Raw genomic sequence first — 24640 nt, 5'->3', positions numbered from 1 at the left:
GTCCTCATTTGGTCAGATTTCCCACTGACTTCCACATGAACTGGCATGATTCTGGAGTAAAATATGCAGGCTGAAAGAATAGGGTGCACATTTTCATCCTATTATTGTTCTGAATATTATTGTGATAACAATTTTCTTTTTCTGGATGGGCACACAGCAAAGCAATAAATATTATTGCTGATTGGGTTTTAGAAACTTCAGGCATTAGTTGGAACATAGGCCTATTTACTAGGGGTAGGACAGGGGAAGAAATCCTTGCCCAGAGGTATTAAATCGAGACACAATGTAAGAAACAAGAGTAGCATGAAATGAATATGGCTGTGCTAACAGTCTGCTGTTATTTAAGCCAGCTAATGAACACTTTGATAGCTTCAAATCATCTCACATTTTGTGTGGGGTGTGATATGTTTCTGTTCTGCTTTAATGCAGATAAGTAAATACCAGAATGGTTTCTACCAAGTTGATTTCTGGACTTGTAGTGTTTGAGTAATACGCAAGACCGGTTAGTCTTATTATTTGTAAATACTGTGTTTTGGTGTGTTGATGCTTTTTTGGGGGCCTTAAATGTCAGTATGAAACCTCCCTCCATGCTACAGGGAAGGAGCCACAGTTGTACACTTCCTCCTCATGCCTCCCTTCCCCAGGCACAGCAGGTGAGGAAGCCCCACAGGTCCCCAGGCTCTTCCCTCCAGATCCCACTCTCTTCCCCCACCCAATATAAGCCTCCATTCACCCCCCTTGCAGAAAGCTCTCAGCCAGAGCAAATGCAATGCAGCACAGCCGGACAAACCCAGTGCTTCTGCAGAAGGGGTTGGGACGGCACCCTCGCGGTGCAGGAGGGCCAAAGCCGGGCAGGTGAGGCTGGTGGCAGGCAGTGCCGCCGAACATGGGCAGCCCCAGCCACCATCTTGCAAGTGCCCAGCCCTTGCCAGGGAGCAGAGAGCAGCTATGGCAGCGCTCCCTTTCCTCTCACGGCCAGGGAAACCACAGGGCCCCAGGTCCTCAGCCAGCCAAGGAGGCTGAGATTCCCACAAGTGGAGAAGAGGGAGCATGCCGGGATTTTCCTGTTTGCTTTCGAAACGTGGATGCTGGTTATCTGGGTATTTCTCTGTGTGTCTGATGGGAAGCGTGCGCCAGCGCTCAGGGCTCTATGGCTTGGGGTGGTGGCGTTTGTGAGCCTGGTTTGTCGGCGGCAAGTTATTCTTGTCAGATTTCCAAATAAACAGCAGAGAGATACTCACCCCTTTGAGCTGTTATAGTTTGCCAAGAAAACTGTCTGAACTTTGAAATTTATCCTTTTATTTTCTGCCTTCCTGACCCTGCCTGTGCCAACAGCAGGTCCCTCTTGTCGAGGGAGTGTCCTCCAGGCACAAGTCAGGGAAATGGAGGAGGGGAATTTTCACCTCCAGAAATCCTGTTTGGCAGGACAAGGATGTCTGGGCCTGTGTGAGGGACTGCAGCAGGCAGGTCGGTGCAGCTAGGATTCCTGGATGAGACTCTTCCTGAGACTGAAGATCATCATTTCTCTGGAGAGAGGGGGTAGGGTAGGAGCGTGCACATGATAACAGCAACTCGGTTGACGGGCAACAGCTCATTAAGCTGTCACAGCTCTATGGTAACGGCGTGTATGGCATCCACATCTGAAGCAAACACACAGGTTTTGATCAAGTTTGCTGTTATTGTACTAGTGGAGTTCAGCCCAGCCTGGGCTCCTCAGGAGCTGGGGACTTTGCAGCTTGCAGAATGAGTCCTGTCTCTGCCTCTACAGGGACGCTTTAATCAGGTTTCTTGTTGCTGTGCCCAGCCCCTATCCAGGGCTAATGTGGAGGGTCAGCTTCGCCGTCCTCTGAAGCTATGTCCAGGCAGCAGCCTGGGCTTTAGGTTGCCTTTCCTACCACAGCCCCCTTAATGAGGTTCTCAGAGGCCCTGCTCTAACGCTGAGTGCACCCAAATACACGGTGAGGCCTCTATGTTCTGTGGAAGGAGCAGGGTCTGAACAGCTTGAGTTATTTTTGCATGATCCATACAAGCCTTGGGCTCACACTGAGTCCATTTATGACTGGGATAAAACATAGAAAGTGCTAAAGTATCTGGTACATCTGCTTGTTTTCCCCTTTAGGATAGGAAATAATTGCATAAAGCTAATAGTCTGGATTCTGGAGTAAAGACCTTTATCCACACTCCAGAACATATTACCTTTTCGCTTTGTGAGATTAACAACTCTGGAAACAGTGTTTGAAGGCAGTTTTGTATCATAAGCTTGAGAAGTTGCAAGCAAGGTGTTTATTAATTGCGAAATACAGTTGTTCAGTTTTGGTCTTTGGAAGAAGAGCAGATTTCTGGCCTTTAGGCATTTCTTTGGGGAAGAAGTGATCCAGCTCTGCTGAATCAATGGGTTTTCTTCCATTGATTTTATACATTTGGCTAATGTCCCATCTGACCCCCTTCAGCTTCTGTCTGGCTGTTTGAACAGTTAGATCATCTTTGGCAGCTAGTAATATATTTTTGAATTTTTTATACCAAAGTGAATATCGATGTTCAGCAGGTTATCAAAACACAAGCTTACATTACTGCAAAGAAAGCACTGCTGTTTGCTTTTCAAAGCCCAGTCTTTAATTTCTTCTCATCTTGGGGAACAGCACAGTAAACTACACAGGGGAACAGAGGCACGGTTCAAATACATCCTGACAGTGAGCAGGTCTGTAAATACAGATGTTTTAGGAAAGAATCTTTATGAAGGATCTATTTCACATAGGCTTCCCAAATGTTGCAGGAGGTTGCATCTTTTATATGCCATTCAGGTCACATCCTTAATAAAAATGTCATTTTTCTTGTAATTTGTAAAACTTACAAATTCTTCCCCAAAGACACACTTTCCCTTTTTCCTGCAACTCCTTTCATCCAGGTCTGTGAGGTCTCTGTGCCACAGAGATAGAACCTCATGGAGCAGTTCCTACTGGCTTCAATTCTGGTGCTGTCCATCTCCTGCCCTTGTCTTTCTCTGTAGGAGATGACCATGTGAGGAAGTCGGTCGACAGTGAGCTCTGCAAGGCAAGGTCTGTAAGCAGTTCTTAGAGCTGCAGTTGCAGGCATTAGTGTGGTTCGTCAAAGTGGGACTCAGCCAGCCTAAAGGGTGTGCTAGGCTGAGCACATCCCAGTTCCCTGTCGTCACATGTAGCATATACCATGCTGACAATCATTTGTTTTTAGCATGGGTAATCACGGATATGTTCTTTTAAGTGAGATTCATAGGTGCTGATTGCATTTACTGCATAAATTACCTCATTATTAAAATCAGGTCATTTGAGCCCCAAAACCATTAACATGTAAACTATTAGCATAATTTCATAAGCTAATAAATCAAGCACAGGAAAAGAATTAAGCATTTCCTAGTGGTAAGTGTTTCTTCAGAGATTAAGAAACACCATTTTCTTATGCATATATTAACATTTTAAATGTGAATTCATGCAAAAGCAATTTTTCTGCATATATAAAACTTACACATAATAATCTTTATACTCAGCCTCCAGAGCTGTTTCAAAATTAATGGTTTTTTTTTCTCAAATCACTGTACAAGAATTTGACATTGAACCAGCTAGCCTGTTTTGATATACTCTACCTGTGAAATTCTTTATGCCTTTATTAAACAGTCAAAGTTATGTAATAAAACAAGCCAAGATATGATGTAGAAGAAAAATAGCTTGGGTTCATCTTAGATAATGAACTGTTCATCCAGGGTAAATTTTGTATTCTTAATCTTAAGCAGTAAGATTGGACTTAAGCAGTAAGTCATTGGACTTACCAATGAAATTGTAATTATCTCCATAACTGCAATCTAGAACTGTGGTTGTCGTCTTATTGAAGTGATGCATTAAAATTGATTTAATTCCCATTTCTTATGTAATAGAATGTAATATTGGCCTGAATAGTGCAGAGATAGGCTCTTCTATTCACTTTACTGACTAGATTTAAAATAATACAGTAATACAACTGTAATTATTTGGACATACAAAAGTTAGAGGGAAACAAAGAAAATTCCAGTGTAAATGAAACTGTAATAAGCAACAGATGACAATGCCCAAGAATTTGACTATGTAACCAGACATCCCTGATTTATTTATGTTTAGCTGGTTTTGTTTCCCAGCTCCTAACCTACTGTTTTGGTTTGTTTAGTATATTTCTTTTGCAATATGAGGCACTGTATGATTCGCTCCAAGGAATAAGTAAATATAATGTTTTTGGAATGGTGCTCACCATATGGGGTATTTTGGGTGTCTTTGTTCCTACAGCGATACCACAGCCTCTTTTCTTTTCTAGCCCACATGTGAAAAAAACACTCAGATAGCTTTGAGCAATTGCTTGTGACTTTGCTAAGCCAACACCACCCTGAGAACCGCCTCTTTGGGGAGCGTTGGCTTGTTGCTGTCCATCTCCCTGAACCAGTTCACCCTGGGGCCAGAGAGGGACCACCTCAGGCATAAGGGGAAGGTGGTGATGACATACATGCTAAAGGAGAAGTGCAGGGACACCCCTTATCATGGAAGCTGATCACTATGTCAACTTTGCTGCAATTTGAAGCCACAACCCCAGCCACAGGAGAGCCAGAGTGCTGAGCCAAGCACAGGGGTACTGGTCACCCAAGCACAACCAAGGTAGCAGGTCAGCAGACAGCCTGTGCATAAGAGGGAAAACAGAGAAACGTATTGTGGTCACTGTTGTTGTAGCAGTGTAGCTCATGTGAAGGGTGAGTTGGACCTGTGGCTCAGAAGACCGAGTATTAATTCCCTAAATAAGGAAACAGCAGAGCACTGTCAATGTGCAGCTTTCCATGTCTGTTGTCCAAACCATTCTTGTTCTGTGCTCCTTCCTCACCTATTTTACACATCAGGAAGTACAAGGACATTGAAAATCCCCCCAATTATTAGTGTTCTCCTTACCTTTCCCCGGTTGGAGCATTCAGTGTCTCATTCCTCAGTTATGGTCTCTTTCACATTCTTCCCTTTAAAGCAGATACTGAATTATTGCTGCTCCTGGCAGGTCTTTAGCTTGTTTGGAGGCTCTGTGTTACTATTCTGTATGCATGAATCACTTATATCTGTTGAGGATTCTCCTGGGCTCTGTTTCAGGTGTGTCTTCAGAAAGGTTTATCACAACTCCATTCCAGGGCATAAACTCATTTTTCAGTGATTGTGTAATTAATTGCACAGAGAAGATGATGTATCTAGCAGGGCAGGTGGCAGCACCCATGTGAACTGGTATTTGTGAGAATTTTCTAATCAAAATTTGAGTAATCTCAGTAAAATGGTTGTGGAGTATTTGGCAGTGTTGCCTTCCATATTGCTGAAACTGAATATTAAAAAGGAGATTTGAAATCTTGTCTGGACAAACTGGCATGATCTGTGAGTTTTTACAACATAACAGTCCCAGTGGAGGTCAAATGGGGACTACTGTGCAAATGCAAAACCTGACTTAATTGCTTTGTTCATACATAGTAGAATCCTGCTGAAGTCAAAGGCAGATTACTCGCCCGAATAAAATTTCTGGGTCAGGTTCCACATTTGCATGAATGAATATGTGTAAAAACAAGAATTTTAATTTCCAGGATTCTGTAGTAATTATTTTCAGGTAACACTGCTATCTTCCCTTTTAAAATGCTAACGAATCTTTAATGTAGAACACCCAATATGAAGTACTTCACTTAGCCTGACAGCATCCTAATTTTCAGCAGTGTGTGAAGAGCAAGGTTCCTCCAGGCAGTGTGTGGTGCCCCTGCCCCAGGTTTCTGCTCTCACTGCCTCTTGGAGAACTCTGTTCCTCTCTACGTGCTAAAGGGGAAACCTCAGAAGACACTTAGTAGGCAAAACGAAGGCAACTCTGCCCAGATTCAGTGGATGTTCCTCCAAGAGAACAACAGATAAATTAATCAGAATGACAGAATTTATGTTTCATTGTTGTTTTTTTTTTTCACTGTCGTTGTTCACACTGCCATCTTTTCTCTTTCAACCTATAGCAGCCTTCCAATACCTCAAGGGGGCCCACAGGAAAGATAGGAAAAAACTCTTCAGTAGGGCCTGTTGTGACAGAACGAGGGTAAATGTCTCAAAATAGAGGGAGGTAGATTTAGATTTGATATTAGGAAAAAAATTTTTACAATGAGGGTGTTGGAACACTGGAACAGGCTGCCCAGAGAGGTGGTGGATGTCCCATCCCTGGAAACGTTCAAGGCCAGGTTGGATGGGGCTCTGAGCAACCTGATCTAGTCAGGGATGTCCCTGCTCCTAGCAGGGGGGTTGGACTAGATGACCTTTGAAGGTCCCTTCCAACTCTAACCATTCTATGATTCTATGATTTATCTGCTTTCTCTGTAAACTGTAACCCTCTGATGAAGTGGTAAATTCAGCTTGGAAGTAATATCTCGTATAAACTAATTTCTGATACACCTATTTATCAAGGCTCACTGAGCAGTGGAAAAGGATATTTTAAAAAATCAGTCTTTGAACAATGTCTTATTCATTACATTAAAAACTTATTCATTCACTAATCTGACCACTTCTAAACTATTACTAGCACATTATACACACTTTCTGACTCAGGAAGGAAGAAAATGGAGACAAGTGGACTATAGTGTCTGTGCCCGGCAATTACAGTGCACATTGGTGGCAGGAGGATGAACGGAAGTTCAAATCCATCGCTAATGGATTCTCTTAATACTAAAAACTGCTTTATGTGAAAGTGCGTATAGGGCTGCACTTTACACACACAGTTCAGAGCCAGGAAGGCCAGGAAGAGTGTGCTGACACATTCAGTTGTAGATGTACTCAGTTTTCTTGCTGCATGTCTACCAGTGGCTGCTATGGTACCTCTGTGTACTTCTGTAACCCATCCCAGGAAATGTGCCTGTCCTCTGTGGCCACTTCTCAAGCACCACTAACAGAAGGGTGACAGGCCATCATCCTGCTCCTTACTCTCTATTGTACCTGCAAGTGTGTGGGAGGGAATATTCTCCTGCATTTAAGGAAGAGTGCTAGGAAATCAGCATTCTTGCTCTAGGGTACTCACAACCATAACCAACCATAACCAACCCAACAACTTTCCTTCTTCTTTCCCAGGAATCCAAATACTTATGAAAATCCTGAGCTATTGCAGATTTTTTTCCAGGAAAATAATATTGTCACTAAGACCTTTCTGAATGCAAGAATGGCTACTGGTTTGGGGATTTTTTGTGGGTGTTTTTTTTTTTTTTTTTTTTAAGATTTCTGTCTAAAACACAAAATGAATGCAGCTTTATTTTCCTCCAGCACAGAAAGTTCTGTACTGCTGTACTGCTCTCCTAAGATGTTCAAAAGTAGCTCATTATTCAGAACTAAAACTGTAATTTGCCTCTTTTTAAGGTTATTATTCTCCCAGTTAACCACCACATACAGCATTTTATTTAGAAGTAAGTAACGTCAGATAGTTGAGGTGGAAACTGGACCATCCACCAGAGATTATTTCAGGAGAGGAGACACTTCCAAAGCCTATTGAGACCTCCATGGAAATCTGTGACCATTTCAGTAGCTTGCTTTGTTACCAAATCTGCTTATTTACTAAACTAGCTACCTGGCTCAACCATTGCTCCATTTCTGAATTGTCAAATATTTCTTTAAGAACAAAACAGATGCATAGTACCTCTCACTTTTAAAAAGTAAATCTAAAATCACCAGGCTATGTGAAAGTGTTTGCTGAGGACCCAAGCTTTTGTGTCAGAAGAGAGTTCAGGAAAACTAGGATACACTTAGTACTCTTTCTTTATCATAGGTCCTCTGCTGCAAATTTGAAATTATAGCATTGAAGGTGACTGTGGAGTTTGTGTAAGTAACTGCTGAAGTTCTCTGATGCAATGTAAATGGCTTTGGATTATCGAAAATCTGATCTTCATGCATTGCATTGACCCCATTTTCATTATTGTGAGTATATCAACTATATGAACTGTTGAAGGGTAAGAAGCAGTTCACAGAAATGGTTCTCCCTTAGTTACACATCAAGAATCATGTATCTTCTCCAGTTTCTAAATGTAACCTTAGAGGTGAGAGTAAACTTCAAATCTTTATGAATGTATTTGAACTTTTCAGTAGGAGAGTCTTAAATCTCAAGATACCTGAAAAATTATGATTTTAAGAACACAGTTGAGTTTTTTAAGGTTAATTTTATTTAAATGAAATTCAGATGCTTACTTGAGACATCAAGAATTTCAGTGAAAATTTATGCAAGAAAATGATTCAATATTTTTGAAGGTATCATAATAATCTGCTTGTGCTTTATTTGCTGTGCTGTGAACCTCTCACTGAGGCTGGTGGAAAACCTTTTTCCTTTTTATTGCAGATGACCTGTGGTTCCAGGTTGTTCCTCAAGAAAAATTCTAAGTTGTTAAAGAAATTGGAAGATTTTAAGGTAAACTGCAAAGGACAAAGGGAATTGCTCCACTAAGGCCAGAAATTGGGCCCATGACAATTAGCTGAATGGCTGTAATATATCTCCCAGAGAAGACTGGCAGTGTTGGTTAGTCTTCATTTTTATGTGATGTATGTTAGCTCACCTTTGTTTACTTATCCATCATGAACACTGAAGAGGAGAATTATGCATATTAGTATATATTTAGGATATTCTGGAAGTATGATTTGCTTTCAGAAATGAGCCTCCAAAGCTTATATAAAAATCTATCTGTGGCTTGTATTTCAAATTAACTGATCCTTTGAAATTACTCTAACACTGCTGAGTGTTTGTAAACTGACTGATGCTTACAATTAGCTCATTTGTTAGCATGTCATCCTCTTGATTCAGTCAGCTCTCCAGGCATTTGAGATCCATTTTTGAACTAAGGCACTTCCTGGTCACTTTCCCAATACTCCTGGAATATTCCAAGGATGTTATCCAGAGTGCAAAGATGGTCAGATCTTGACACTGTGGCTTGACTCAGTGCTGGCTGACCCCGGTCACTGAACTGTTTCAGTGTGCTAAGCCAGCAGGAATCTGACCCAGCAGAGAGAGACCTGGTGGGTTTCTGATAGGTGACCATGCAGAAGTGTCTTGACGGTGAGTGTTGAAGGTGGTGCAAAGACAACGGTGGGACAACTCTACCAGCAGAGAGGACCTGGCTTGTCAACTCATGGTTAAGTCACCTGAAGGGGAACATGGACCTGCAACCCTGTAGGGGTAGCTACTGTGTGGTTTTCCACACCCAGCTTAGATATGTACTGCTGGTGATATGAACTTCATGCTTTCTGTTGAGAAACCCATTTATCAGCGTGGGGTATCAGCTTTGAAAGATGTAATCTTAAATAAAACTGTAAGATGTCTATGCATTATCATGACAGAGAAAGTCTTATCTTGCACTACAGGCAAATATTACTGCAACATAGAACTACATTTTAGGAAATCTGAAGAGAAGATAGAGTGACAAGCTTATTATAACTGACATGTGTATGTAGTTCTACACTTTTGATTACATAAATTTTGTTAAAGTGGACCAACATTGGCTAAGTTTGTTTACGAGTATGACACATCCTTTCCTTCTCTTTAAGTCTTGCACATGGATAACTGCAGCACTGAACATGAAACCTTTATTTCCAGGCACTTCTAAATAAGGACAACAGAGAAGGTTAAGGCAAATCAAGTTAGAGATATGAATCCAATTCGCATAAATTAAAGCACATTAAAAGGTTTCTGTGTGGTTTAGTTCCTTCAGGTGTAGTGCAGCTATAGACTTGCTCAATGATTGAACTCCCTTCTTGTTATTGATTGCTCTTAAACTTCATGAACTTTAGAAAAACCTCAAGAGTGAGATAAAAAAGGTTGAAACATATGTCTATTCTAATTAAACACTTAAGGGAAGAGGAGAATGTCTTACCGACTAACTTACCTAGATATAGTTTGAAGGTATACAACATTGCTGAAGTAAGGTCTCCTGCTGCAGTTGATGACACTCCTAACAACAGCACCTGCCTAGAAAGTATCTTTCGAGCTGTATTTAATGTGGAAACCATGGGCAAATCAGGGAAGATCCTTCTGAAGTTCTTCCAATGTAAGTAAACATATATTTTAAAATATTTTATTAAAGTTTTACTAATATTTATTAATGTATTATCCTTGAGAAGAGAAGGCTTAGAGGGGATCTTATCCATGTGTATAAATACCAGACAGGAAGGAGCAAAGAAGACAGAGCCAGGCTTTTCTCACTGGTGTCCAGGGAAGGAATAAGAGGCAATGGCCACAAACTGAAACAAAGGAAATTCCATTTAAACAGAAGAAGAAACTTTTTTCCTGTGAGGTTGGTCAAACACTGTAACAGGTTGCCCAGAGAAGTTGTGGAGTCTGTGTCTTTGGAGATAATTCAAAATGCAACTGAACTTGGCCCTGCGCAACCTACTGCCTTGCGGACCCTGCTTTGAGCAGGGAGTTGGACCTGACAATCTCCAGAGGTGTCTTCACACCTTGGCCTTTTGTGATTGTGTATAAACAAGATGTTGTTAGCAATTACTAATGAAGAGATATGAGCAAAATTTCAATCTCTACAATTTCCTCTGACATAATCTTATTTACAGAACTGAATACATTAAGATGGGGTTTTAATTATCGAATTATCCTTTCTGTAATATAGTGAAAAGAATTGATTCTTTTTGAATAGCAATGGGCAACTAGAATCTTATGCCAGCAATTCCTTTGTAGAGTTCAGGTTCAGTTGTCAATGATTTGGACAATGATTTTGTCTTTGGTCTGCAAGAGACATTCTGTCCAGATCTTAACTGATTTTTCATGTTGGATGTTTTATGACATATTCCTTTTGACAATACTTACTCTCATCTTCTTTTTTTTCCCCTTCCTAGTTCCAGTATACTGTAAGATGTTAAAAATGGAATATAACCATAAAAGACTTCAGCATTTTCAGTAGTCTTAGCATTTTGCCCAAACTAGCTTGTTTGACACCTCAGTTCAAATGTTCTGAATTTGCTGTCTTGCTAAATAATCCAGATGTTCAAATACCAGTTTAAGAAGAGCTGTATCCACTTAATGGAAGCATGCAAAGATCCAGAACATTGGAAAGCAGCAGAACTTCTCCTAATTTTGTCTACTGTCTATATTTATCGCTGTTCATTCGTCTATGTGCCTTTCCTCCCACTCCAGCTGCCACCACACAGATGGCATTCCCAGCAAAATAAACAGTTTGGATTCAGTACACTATTTGTTGTCTGGAAATGTTAGCAGATGACAGGGAAAGGGGAGGAAGAGGAGGGCTAGCTCCACATTTTCCAGGTCAAGTTCTGAATTCCACTCAGTCACTGCAGAGAGGTCCTGAGGATTACCAAGGGGGAAGGGAGTGAGAGTTTGATACTCTGCATGTAGTGACCTTTGATAGGCTCCAAGGCTTGCTGGATTTAAGTTTCCATACTATGCAGTTATTTACTTCTAACTGCAACAGCTTTAGTTTATAAAAGGGCTGAAAATTGTTTTGTTTGCCCTAGAAACCAAGTGAAAACAATAAGGAAGAGGAAGGCATCCCTGCAAAGTTTTTACTATTAAACCCAGACACAAAGTGGAATGTTTGCTGTGTCTATGAACAGATGTCTAAGCAAACAAAATAATTATTATAACAAGCAAACAAAACAATTATTCTTAAGTAATTATTTTTCTGTTTTATTTTAAAATGCCCTTTATTCAGGCCTTTCATATTAGTCATTTCTATATGCTTTTTTAGGATTGTGTGCTCTTCCGAGTGTTACTGAGAAAAATATGGTGGTCTGGGGTTTAATACAAGAAAAGAGGGAAGGAGAGACAAGGTAACTTTTTAGACTAAAGGATAATATAGCCACAGGTGTCCAGCATTTGCCTTCAGGCTTTTGACTTTCAGCTGCCATTAACTGTGCTAAACTTTCATTCTGGGGGCTGAAATCTCAAAAACTATTGTGTGCTTCAGAGTGCAAATTTCCAGATAAAATTATTTTGTTGAACAAGACTAATGGAAAAGGTTGCTGGCTTTTGCATCTTAAAAATATTTTTGCAACTGTTTTGCTGAGGAGCTGCAGTACCTCTGTGTGTTCCAACAAGGACTTGATATTCGGCACATCTGACAGCACGAGGCTTTTTGGCTGCCTTGGCAAAATTTGTTAAAAATGCCCCTTGGAATACAAGCTTCTGAATATACCTGTTCATAAACACACAGAAGAGTTCTTGCTGACCGGCTGGGGCGGGGTCATTGAGGTACCCAGTCTGAAAGCAGAGACAGATGTCCTTTTCAGTGACTCAAACCAGAGCACTTTAAGCAGGTATTGGCCCATCTGTTTGGTACCGCTTCCATATCTCAGATGTCGTGGCTGATTATCTGAACACTCAAGCTCTGTTTCAATGAAAATTTGGAGAAGTGGTGCCGTTCACTGACAGTGCCATTTTAGCAGCCCACAGCTGCTCATTCCCAGCCTATGCCCTCCTTCATTTGTTCTTGTGAAATTGTTTATGTGGCCTTGCAACAACCTGGATCCAAACCCTGCCCCTCCACACCCCCAAAAAAAGCTCTGATTATTCTTAACCTGAAACGACTCTCACCATCAGTTCAATGCAGGGATGACTGCAGCTAGATTTGCTAGAGGACAACTGACTGTCAGTGCCCTGCGATCAGGGAGATGGTCTTTCCCCAGGCACTGAATTTTCCTCTCCTGTTGTCACTTGGACAAGTCCCTTACAAACACACATCTGTGTTTGTAACTAGAAATTAGTTGAACTTGAAAAGAAATGTTCTTTTTTTAAAGCAGTAGAAGGATACTTCACAATTTCTCTGCACTACAAAGAGTTTCTATGTGAGAACAAGTTTGGAGTGCTGGTGCTGGCGTTGCTTTCCACATGCAGCTCAAAGATCCTGGAGGTCTGTGAGCTTTTTCTAAGGGATCTCTGAAAATTTACCTATGAAGAGTCAGGGAGCTTTGATTTGCTACGTAAAGCTCTACAATTCCGCTGGGGAGATAAAGAAAACTAGGAGCCTGCAGACTGGTGTAGACTGAAAGGCACTGATTAGGTGAAGTATAATTTGTGCTGTAAATGGCTGCATGCTAATTTCCTATGCAGGCAAGCATGTGTGTTTGTCCATTATGGTTTTACTCATCTCCTGGGTTCTCAAGTTGTTACCTTTGTGACCTGAATTCTTGGGATGGCAATAAAACAAAATTCTAGGTGAATTTAGGTAGTACCTGACAAAGCTTGTAAGCAGTTTTGGAGCAATCTGGATTAGGTGACTATATGGACTTTAAATAGATATATAAAGTGAAAAAAAAATTGAATGATGATTTAAAAAAAAAAAAAAAGCAGGTCTGTTTCTTTCTCCTGTCTAATTAAATTTTAAGACCTCCCTTTTTAAACAGCATATGGGACACAGATTTCCTAGTCATCTGGGGATCAGATAGATACGTGTCTGCATGTTATTCAAGTTCCAGCTGATTAAGCCATTGCATACACCAGAAGTTTCCTGTGATATTTGTACAAACTACCATGGACAGCAAAGCTAGCTTGGAGCTTTTTGATAAAATGAGTTTCATCTGAAAATGTCTCTATTTGTCTAAGCCAAAACTTTGTAGGAAATAAGTAAAATCAGATTAAGGCTCTGAAAAATTGAATTTGGTAAAACACGGTTTTGACGCTCCAAATTAAAGATTTTGTTTTTCTGTAAAATGGCTTTTAGTTACAAAATATAACTTGATTCTAGTACAATCCAGATGTTTTAAAATCACCTAAATAAAAGATTTCCAATGACATTTTTTACATGATTTTTTTTTTTACTTCATAGACTTTGTCAAGGTTTTGAATTTTTTTGTCACAGTTCAAGAAAGAGAGCTTTCAATGAGATAGGAAAGAGTCCAACTCCAGTCCCAGTTCAGTTTGTTGTAGAGATCTGAAAGCAAAACTCAGCAGAAGAGAATGAGGGAGAACCACATAAGCATCCTCAGAAAAAAAACAAATGAGGTATTGTTGTTCTGCTTTCCCTTCGCATCTGCTCCCTAGCCTTTAATCATTCATTAACAGCTATAGTTGTGGTATGATTCTTGTCAGGTATCTATTCCAACAAGTAGAGCATAATGGTAATGAATAATCGGGATCCATTATTTTAGCAACGGTTCCTGATTCTGTTTAATGACTAAATGAACATAAAATATTTTCTCTTCCTTCTAGCAGGGCTACTTAATTTAGATATACATTTAGGTAAATGCTTATGGAAGTCATTCCTTAAAACTTATAACAACAGGAAACATTTGCATGTTTAGATATCTCTTTCATACAATACTGAAATACCTTTTGTAGTTTTTTCAAGGTTACACAGAAAGCAACCTAGTATGTTAACTATGGTTCATTAGGGAATTGCATTACAATGGAAAAATTCTCTCTAGCTGTACGTCCTAAAAAAAAAAATACTGGTGATGTCTACTGAATAACTACAATTCTGCTTCAGTGTTAGAAAATGCAAAAACTATTTGTATTTTATTTCAAAGAAAAACTTTTCCTATAAATGATAAAGTTGAAATTATTTTGTGCAGTTATTTGACCTGGAAATAAAAGTGAAGGAAAATTTATGTGGACAACTGGAAGTGAGTTATTTAAGTCTCAGGGGTTTCACTGGGAAGAAATGTAGAAGCAGCATGTATGGTCAGGGATATTTTCTTGAGTGTAGGGGGAAAAAGGAACAGAAGGCTTCTGTCCCTCTTGGGAAAGCACTGTGAGAATTTTTGCTAGCGGCAGCTGAAAGAAACAGAATTATGGAGGTTGAAAGTCACAAGATTACTGAGTTTGGCCAAGGAATTCATACAGAAGTTACAAATTACTGGATAAACCAAGAATGAGAACTAGAGGATGGATTTCTCAGGGGGTTCTAAAATTGTGATGGGCCTGAGGTCTGGTTACTTTGAAGAAAATTATGACTCCTATGAGAGCATCCTGTCACTGGAGCAGTCTGTCAGATGGAAGAACCTCTGAAGGTACTTGAGAGGCAAAGTCACTGGACAGCAGCTCAGTGCTATCTTTGCTATTGGCTGAGATGATTTTATGATGAGATTATTATAAAATGACAAGCATGCAGTGATAGCTACCTGCTTTATATTCCCAGCTTCTAGTGACAGGACTTCCAAAGTCAGAGGTAGATCTATTGACTAGATTCTGATGGATGGCTTTGTCCAAGAGATCTTTAACTGATGTCGAATTCTGTAAACCACAACTTTTTGTGGCAAGGAAATTCAAAGTTACTAACATGCTGTATGAGGAAATACCTCTGGTTTTATTTGTTTGGATTCAGCTGATGATTTGATGCATCCTTGTTCATTGCCTTTCATGATACAAAAACTTCCATTCCCTATTTGACCTGTCTTTGCTACTCATTACTTTAGAGAGCTCCCTTCTTTATCTTCTCTTTTCCATGCACACTAATCCTAGTTTTGGCAGTTCTTTCAAATTGTTACTGCTTAGTTTCTCTATTTCTATGAATCCTGAAAATGACAGTTTTCAGTGACCTCTCCAATTCCTGCTACATAAAGAAGGATTCCAACAAGGGAACCTCTTTGAGTTTATAGCAAGCAGGGATGCAAAGAATTCATGCAGTTCACTGCCATGGCCTTATCTCCCCTATGTGCTCCTTTTATATCTTAGCAATCTACTACTCCTGCTAACTCTTCGAGGGGTGTCCTGCTTGCTACAGAAAAGGATTAACTACAAGTTTTTGATGGTCATCAATGTCTTTTTGGGCCTATTATGTGTTTATGGTTTATGTCCTATTTTCACCTTCAACTTCTTGAGGTATGCAATCTTTTTTTTTAACAAACTTTCTGTTTAACCATGGGACCTTTTTCTAAAGTATTTACTCCAGACTTCAAGCTGCCGGGAAGTATCTTCCTCTTAGGTTTGTCACTTTCGATTTGGCTTTTACAAGCTTCCACTTTCTTTTTCTTAAACTTGATCATTTTCACCATAGTGAATTTCTTGCTTTTTTTTTTTTTTTTATTGCTTATGTATGCTTAATAAGTCTAATTTTGTTACAGTTACTGTTAACGTAGCTATTTGATACAGAAGGACTCAAATGACAGGTCAGATGTCTTTCCTGGCCTGCTTCAAATACTGTGGCTGTGGATGGTTTTTTGCCCACTTATTTTTCCTTTTATTTAAGATGATGTGATCGTCTACATTTTTCAAGTTGTTCTGAACAAAGTTGAAAACCAGAAGATTTTACTTTTAATGCATTACCTTTTTTACAGGTATAATTGTTACAATTTGCAGTATTTGTCTTTTCCAAGATAAGAGAAAGGTGTTCAAGTTCTTCCACGTAACTAGCAGCTGGCGAATGTCAGTAACTTAACTCGCAGGGCAGAGACTCATGCATCACCTGGCGATGCCCCAGCAGCCACCGTGTTGCGTGCTGCATGGGACGGCATTGCATGTGGCGCTCAGCCACCCGCCGCAGTATTTTTGAGCAGGAGCATAGGAACGCCGGCCTTCCAGAGAGGCTGGGGTTTACACTTTCCTTCTGACCAAACCCTGGGGCAAGGACTATCCAGAACTCCTTTGTGAAACTGCAGTAGACATTAATGATGACCTAGAGACATATGGGAACTGGGCAGGCTGTTGCATGAAGCACGCTAACTGCAAAAAGCCAAATTCAGGGAAGTAACTTGTGAGAGTGCTAATAAAATGCATTTGTCACTTTAAAATATATTTCCCTAGTGCTTTTGCACTTGATTCATGGATTTACCTTACCTGAAATGTACCCTGAAAGGCTCTGGCAGTTCAGCAGGCAAGAAAACTTCAGCTAAAAGATACGTAATTGTAACTGTATCTGCCGTGATGCAAGCTAACCTGAAGGAGAGGAAAAGGCAGTGAATTATTACGTGCTTCTGGAGGAAATTAAAACTTGAAAACATACTTTTTTTTTACAAAATTCACATATTGAAGATGCCAGGGGAAATGTATTTAAAAGCAACCTTGCATCCTTGGTGTAATTATGATATCATTATTGTGCTTGTTGGGCTAGGGCCTGCTAACAAAGTGCACCATCTAGTTATCAGCTTTTACATCAAGCTGCCACAGCAGCAGTAAATAGGCAAGACACAGGAACTATCCCGGTTTTCCTTGGAATATGCCCTACACTATCAAGTGTAAGTAGAGGACTGTAAAGGAGCCATTACAGTGTTCACTGAATTGCCTAAGACAGCTTTAATAGATAGAAGGGCTCAATTCTGTTTTGGGGCAGTGCAAGGCTATACTGTCCCCATTATGACACATACTGGGAAGGTCACAAGCACCATCAACCTCAGAGCATTTAAGACAGTAATATAATCACAGTAATGCACAAATCAACAAAATTCTTGTTTTAAAAGGCTTCCTTGTCTTGCCCCATGCCCCATTTTAGTGAAAGAGGCTTTATGTCTAGACAAGCAAAGACTTGAAACCTAGCTTTATCCTGATCAATTTGCTTGTCTTGCCCCTTGAGGAATTTAAGAAATCTGTGAAACCTTCAAGGGATCCAAACAAATTTTTGCAGAATCAAGAATTTTTTTCCTTATAAATCTTTAGTGCTGAGCTGTCCTGGAACACATGCAGAAATAATCCTCTGCCAAGGTGTGGGATCCAATATGCCTGTAACCACTCAGGTTTCAGGTTACCTGGAAATTGAGAAAGACATTCTTAAATGTTCTTAAACATGATGAGAACACCCTTTCTGTTTCAGCAGAAATTAAAGCTTACAGTCAAAGATCAAGCTGGAGAGAGAGCATTCCCTGTACACATTTTGAATTGAATATTCTCAGTGCGGGAAGTGTGTCTGGCTAAGCTTAGAGCTTTAGGTAACTGCTTTTTGTCTCTTAGAAATGTCAATGTTCCTGTCTCGTGCCAGAGGCCATCCCTCCTCATTTGCTAAGTCCTGGACCTAAGTTACTGTTTGCTGATCCTTGTTCAGTCTGCCTCGTGAGATGAGGCACAAAGCCATGTGAGTGAGAGCCCAGTCTTTTGAGGTATTTTGTGTCTTTAGCTCCCAGTGACATCAGACTGAAATGCATTTGCATATCTGCTTCAATGTCTTCTTTCAGACTTTCAAAGCAGTTGTTCAGCAGCACAGTCCAGAGCACCTGCAATAGTTCGTAGTCAGTAAGTGCCTTAAGTTGTGTTTAATAGTCTAAACCAGCTTTATTGCAACATCGCAGTGATACCATCCAAACTGAGGTCTTTATAAAGTGCAGTATTGTTTGTCAGACTGATGTTAACATGCATGATATAAATGATGACACAAGCAAAACTTCTGCTCTAAAATAGAGAAATTAAAGATACCAAAATATTATCTTTCCTCTTGCCAGTGAGCACAGCTGGCAGGATGGGTTTACTGAACAAAAACTTTGGCCAGCAGACATAGGTTATCATTTTCACAGGCTTTCCCTCTGAAATACAGGATTAACAAAGCATGGTATTTTTGTATTTCAAAATTGGAGGGTTTGTGTCTTTCATCTGGTCAAATTTAGCGTAAAAGCGAAAAGAATATCAAAGTTACAGGCACCATAGGGGGACTGTTAATGTGGTAACGAAGGGCATTTGGCCAGTTAAAATAATAAAAGACTATACAGCTTTCCCAGTGATGGCTGAAGCCCAATTAGTACTTTCCAAGTAGAGCCACAATATTCCTTTCCAGCTTATGTGGTTTGGCACGATTTAGAATGAGTAAACTTACTTTCCTACAAGGGAAAAATATAATTAACAGAAAAAACAAGGTCATGCAGTATTATGCTTTAAGTAAGCAATAATACACCATGGGATGTACATTAAACAGTCAATATTCATACACCTTGGACCAGCTGAGGCAGAGGCAAAGCAATGGCTCAGCATACAAAAAAAAATACATATATTATCTTAATAAACCTATGTGCAAGAGTAAAATGCAAAGGGATATTATATTCATTACTAGATTAATTTAAAGGAATATATATTAAACGTTCATGTGTATAGCACTCACATATTACTTTAAAAGTACCCTTTCTGTTAACATTTTACACTTTTAAGTAATAAGTGGATTTGCTATTTTCTTTTTGTTTGAGTACATGGGGGTTTGTGCTGATACTGAAGGCAGAATGGTTTGGAAGATTCTTCTTTTCTTAATTAAAAGGATTAAATTTGTTAAAAGGACTTTCAACCTGGATACTCTCACTGAAAGCCTTTAAGAGTCTATTCTTATTTATAGTAATCCACTTTCCAGGACTCTGGAAGTAACACAAAGCCTGTAAAGGCTCAACAAAGCTGAAAATAAAGTCACAGGATTGGAAAAAAAGAAAGAACAACTTTCAATTCGGAGGTTAACTTGCAAGTGATTTGTAAGGGTAAGTTTTTTCTTCTCTCTTGTTTTTGATAGTGTTTTTTAAATGAACAAACTGTTCAGCTGAAGCTCATAGAGAGAGGAAAACATATAATGCAAAAGAAAGCATGGTAACCCAGGGTAAGTATATACTGTGGTAGCAAAACGAAAACAGCCCTGCTGAGACATCTGGTTAATGCTCTACTAGTGACACTGTTCATGAGAAAGCAGAGCAATATGCCAGGAGGAAGATGAAAAAAGAAGAAAAAGTAAAACTTCAAAAAACATGGAACCGCTCCCATCACCTGAAGCTTAGACCACACACCTGAAAGGGAGTAACCCACATCCAGTTCAAGCACGGAGTATGAGCAGCCTTATCTCCCTTTCAACTCCACCATTTTGCAGATGTGTAAGGGATGAATTGATTATTTATTTATTGTTTCTTTACTAATTACAGTAACTATGACATTATGAACCTTCATGAGCTGCAGCATGTCTCTATAGCTCCTGCATTACTGCTGTTTGGCTCCCAGTCGGTACAGTTTCCTTCACTTCCCTGCTTCACCTGAGACTACTTGCTCCGTCAAGATCCCAAACAGCCTCCAGCCCTGCCTATTGTGGTTCTGTGTGTGAAAAAACAAGAAATGTGTGGGTAATGGATGTGGGAACATATTTGTGAGCTGCTGTACCATTTCAACAGTCACGTTCATGTACTTTGCACAATACACATGCTGCCTTCTCTTAATGCACACGTCAACAACTAATCATGTACAACACTCAAGTTGTATAACTTACAAGTTAAGATATGCACTGAAACAGCTGATTTTAAGGAGTTACTTGAAAGACAGAAAAATCCTCACCAGCTATACAGTTGCGCTAAATATTAAACTGCTTTGAAGCAGGAACAAATTGCCAAAAGCCTTATATTGTAGGCTCCGTTATTTTAAACCATTCCCATCCCAAACCGAAGGGGAAGAAGAAGCCAGCGCTGGAGCAAGGCGCAGGGAGGCTGTCCCATCAGCTGCCACATGCCTGCGTGGCACATCAGCATCTGTGCTGGCGCACAGCCCCTAATTCCCAGAGTGGATTTTTTCCACTTTTGCTCTTGAATCAACATGGCACTCCTTACAATGTGAAATTGAAACTTATATTCTTCTGCTGAACATGCACCTTAACTCTTTTCTCTTAAAATAGGTTCATCTCACCAATGTTACAGTATTGAGGTGTCTAATTAGGTGGTCTAACAGATTTATGTGACTTGAGTGTATAAAGAAAAGGAAATAGTACAAAAATATGGAGAAGTCAACCAAAAATTTGCATGCCTAAACACAACTTTTTTCTCTATGTCTCCATACTAATATCTTCTTTCAGGAAACAACAGAGCTATTTCACCCTGAGTCAGAGCTCCAAGAAATCAAAATTGAAAGGAACCCAACACAAGAAATGGAGATAAAATAACTAAGAAAAAAATTGTCTGCATTTTACATAGAAAATATTTTCTCAATGCTTCTTCATGTAGATACCAAACAGTGTTTTATATTAACTTATTGATGAGGCCAACTTCTCATAGAAACATAAATTTTCTTAGCTTGGAAAAATGTTATTGATTTTAATTTTAAAATGGCACCAGGAGGTATGGTACAACAGGAAAAATAATTATTTTATTTTAAGAGAATAATGCAAGCATTTCCCATATAAATAAATAACTGCTGAAGAGTTGTTCCTTGCTCTTCACTGACCGTCCCCCCCACCCCAGCTATTTTAAATAACTTAACAAATATTTTCTATATAGAGTCTATATCAGTAGCAAAATTCTACTGTGTAAAAGAACATTTTGTCAAACAAGTATACCGTATTTGCCTGGAAAACTCACTGTACTTGCATGCAGCAATTGTATTTTATTTCTCTTCTATATATGCTCCTGCAATGCTTTCATCGCCCCTGTGGTTCTGTGTATCCTCCAGCAGTATGTTAAGCAACATGACTGGTATCCATCACGTGTAGTTTAATTCTTTCTTAATTAGCCTAACACCCCTACCAGATGAACATCAGTAGGATAGTATTACCATCCACTACGTTTTACTTTCTGTGACATGTTTCTCTTTCTAAGGTACCTTGCAAATCCCTTTCCTTTAGCAACACGGTAAGTCTATTATTGCCTAAAGAGAAGAGACTAATGACAAAGCTGTGTCCCAGACTGACAAATGCTTTTGCTAACTACACCTAGCAAAATAGAAAGAGGTTAGTTAGGGGAAAGAACCTCTTAAAAATTAACCTTGTCAAGTCAGAGTGAACATTTGGCCTCCTGCTGCAGTGGAGGCCACAAGTTTCTGTTGTCTGAACTTGTCTTAAGTATTTCTAAAAAGATAGTGAATTATAGGTCAAGAGAAATAAACTGTTCTGACAGAAATATCATTTAATTTACTTTTTGAAGCCACTATTTGCATATGCTGGGTTTGCTTAAGTCGCAGATCTTGGGATTTATAAAATCAAAGCCTTCCAAACTCAGCTTAAAAAAATAAAAAAATGTCGAGACGTCTTCCTCCTTTGATGAAAGTCATTATGTTACCAGTGCAAGATGTTCAAAGCTTACCTGCTTAGGATACCAGTCATTAGTCCACAGCTATCAGCTCCACAGGGATGCCCTAAACAGAATACAATATATTAAACATTGCTAATAATGCACCAAAAAGTTAATATGTTCACTTAACCACTTCAACATCAAAGAAGGTATTAAATAGCAACAGTCAAGGAGGGCATATTAAGTAAAACTACCTAAAACTACCTTTTAATAACTTAATAAAATAATCCTGAATAGATACAGATTCCCATCCCAATAAACAGATTCCCATCAAATTTAAAACTGACAAAATGTTTTTTCAATAATTCTATAAAGCTGCATGCCCTAGCAGATAACTCTCTTGAATAAATTTTCTCATTTCACCACTCTTATGCAAAATTTAAAAAAAATCATCTATCATATGATTTTTAAAAGATTAATCTTTCTCCCTCTAAAAAAAAACCTCCTCAAAACCCTAGTTCCTCTTTCTAATAAATGGTGATGATTTTGCTAGTAAGTGTGGGAATATACTGGTCTTCTGCTCTGTATAATTATACAACTAAAGATGTTTTATAAATTTCTGAGTTCCATGAAAAAAAATAAGGAAATTTCAATCCTTTTTTTAAGGATTCAAAGTTTCCAAATTCCTAGCTAGCTGAACTTGCAGTCTAAAATCATTAAGATGCTTCTGAAAATGTCAATGTCTTTTAAAACCTAAGAGTCATAAATTCTTCATTCCAAAATGTATGGCCCTTAAAATGGAACCTTTCCAACCAGGTAGTATCAAAGCTTTTTTACTGTGAACTCTATAAATATTGATGTAATAATCCTAATTATTTTGAAACACTCATGTAAAGAAAATACTGCACTGCTGCTTCAAAGATATAGACTCTGTAGCGTCTCAAGTCTTTAATTGTTATGCCAAATTTGAAAAATAAGCAAAACCAAGCAAAAAGACAGATCTACAAAGGTGTGATTTCTAGGAAACGGCTTGTGAATAATACCACCACTGCAGAGCACTCTAATACAGAGGTTCTCCAAATTAATTTGCTTTGGATACCACTATTGTTTTCTTTTATATTCCTGTGGTAGAAGCAGTAGCTGCCAGCTGCATGGCGAGCATCAAATAGACACCAGAAAAGGCATTTGGCTGCTTGGGCACCACTTGCCGTTCCAAAGCTTCTGCCCCAGTTTCTCTGGGGAGCTGGTGGTGGCCTGCACCTTCCCCATGCTCCTTTCATGCCACCTTGAAAGGCACCTGTAGGTGCCTTTGGGAGCTCCTACTCTAATGCATCTAACAAACTTTTTCCCATCTAAAATGCAATATTCAAACAACTATGAGTATACAAGACCAAAAAAGACTTTCCTAAGGTATTGTGCACACCATACCACACTCAAACCATTACATTCTATTACATTACACTAAAGCACTTGTGAAAATTTCTTAATTTTTAATACATCATGCCTGGTGTTGTCAGTGTGCTGAGTACATCCCTTTATCTCCCAACATTATTCCTATTTATTTTTCTGTTATCTTTGGCATCAATTTATCCAACACATGTTACCCTTGGAAAACGCACATTAAAAATACACAGTGCTAAACATGCTCTTAAACTTGTAGCATTGGCAGTGGAGACATGCACTCGAGGATTAATTAAAAAATTATCATATAAACCAGGAGCTATCAGTTGTAAACAACATAGGAGATGGATCTAGGTATGCATATTAGCTGACTGCAGGGTTATTAAGTTGCCAGTGGGGTACAACCATGAAAACGCAAATGCCACCCAAGGATGAACCAGTTAAACTATTTCTTAGCAGAGAAAAGAAAAAATATCTGTGCCATTGCTCAAGGCACCTGAGATCTCACACAGATTTTTTTCATCATGTTCATGGAAGGTGAAACAGGTAAAGAAAAGAGCTGCAGAGATTACCAGAGACAAGTTGTTTTAAGAGCAAGGCTATGAAATCTTTTCTTGTTTAGTCTAGCAGAAACAAAAGCTGATACGGGAAATAATTGTTCTCTAAAAACACAATAAGGTGGTAAACAGTAGGCAAGGAAAAGAACTATTTACTCTAGCAGACAATGTTGGCACGAGTGTAATTTGGCCATGAATAAATTTAGACTGGGAATTAGAAGGTTTCTGACCATAAAAGTGTTGAGGCTCTAGACTAGTTTTTTAATACAAATAGCAGGGACAAAAAAAAAAAAAAACAAACAACTCAAGCTATTTAATGATAAGGATTGTTACCTTCATGGAAAATGCTACAGGCATAGTTCCCTGTGTAAATAAAGCAGTGTATTTTGATCATCCAGGAGATAGTTTCCAGCATTATGTTTGCCTGTTTTTTGAAAGCATGGAGGAAGAAAAAAAAAAAAAGAAAAGAAATTAAATCATATTTATGCATACAGCATTAGAAATATTGCTTAAGCAAATGTCATCCATATGTAAATGATCTCTGTAATTAAGTTTGTGTTACTAAGTTGGTGTTTTGCAACAAGAAAACAATTCAACTTGATAAATAGGTGTCACATTGTACTTCAGTGGCTGGAAGATAATTCTTTTTACTGGAAAGATGCAATTTGTCACATGCTAATTTTCTTGTGTTTTATAGTGTCTTTTTCTACTACTTTTATTTTGCCTTGTTGTCTTCTTTCAGTCTTTAAAGTTCTAGACAACAGTTTTATCAGTGTAAGTGGACAGCAATGGGAGACAGCTGGAAAATAATGTCTGCTCTGCCTATTT

At 39.1% G+C, this 24640-nt stretch overlaps 1 protein-coding gene across 4 annotated transcripts in view; it reads right to left on the bottom strand.

Moving 5' to 3' along the window:
• Positions 1–2590: 2590 nt before the first annotated feature.
• The window catches only part of LOC147601679 (uncharacterized), a 33846-nt gene continuing 11796 nt past the window's right edge, over positions 2591–24640 (bottom strand). For 3 of the 4 annotated variants that reach the window (XR_015257794.1, XM_086741802.1, XM_086741801.1), the window contains 4 exons: positions 21927–21978; positions 16756–16854; positions 10173–10253; positions 2591–4672 (listed from right to left, as the gene is read on the bottom strand). Coding sequence is in view for 3 of the 4 variants with exons in the window: in XM_086741802.1 (XP_086597928.1) it covers positions 4552–4672; positions 10173–10253; positions 16756–16854; positions 21927–21978 (353 nt within the window). In the remaining variant the exon portion in view is untranslated. Of the gene's footprint in view, positions 4673–10172; positions 10254–16755; positions 16855–18258; positions 18720–21926; positions 21979–24640 lie in introns of those variants that run through there. The other variant, XM_086741803.1, reaches the window with a different exon arrangement.

This window comes from Chlamydotis macqueenii, chromosome 2 (assembly GCF_036417535.1).
Source record: "Chlamydotis macqueenii isolate bChlMac1 chromosome 2, bChlMac1.mat, whole genome shotgun sequence".
Lineage (NCBI taxonomy): Eukaryota > Metazoa > Chordata > Aves > Otidiformes > Otididae > Chlamydotis > Chlamydotis macqueenii.
Note: the sequence above shows the minus strand (reverse complement) of the source record. Positions and strands in the feature narration are given on the sequence as shown.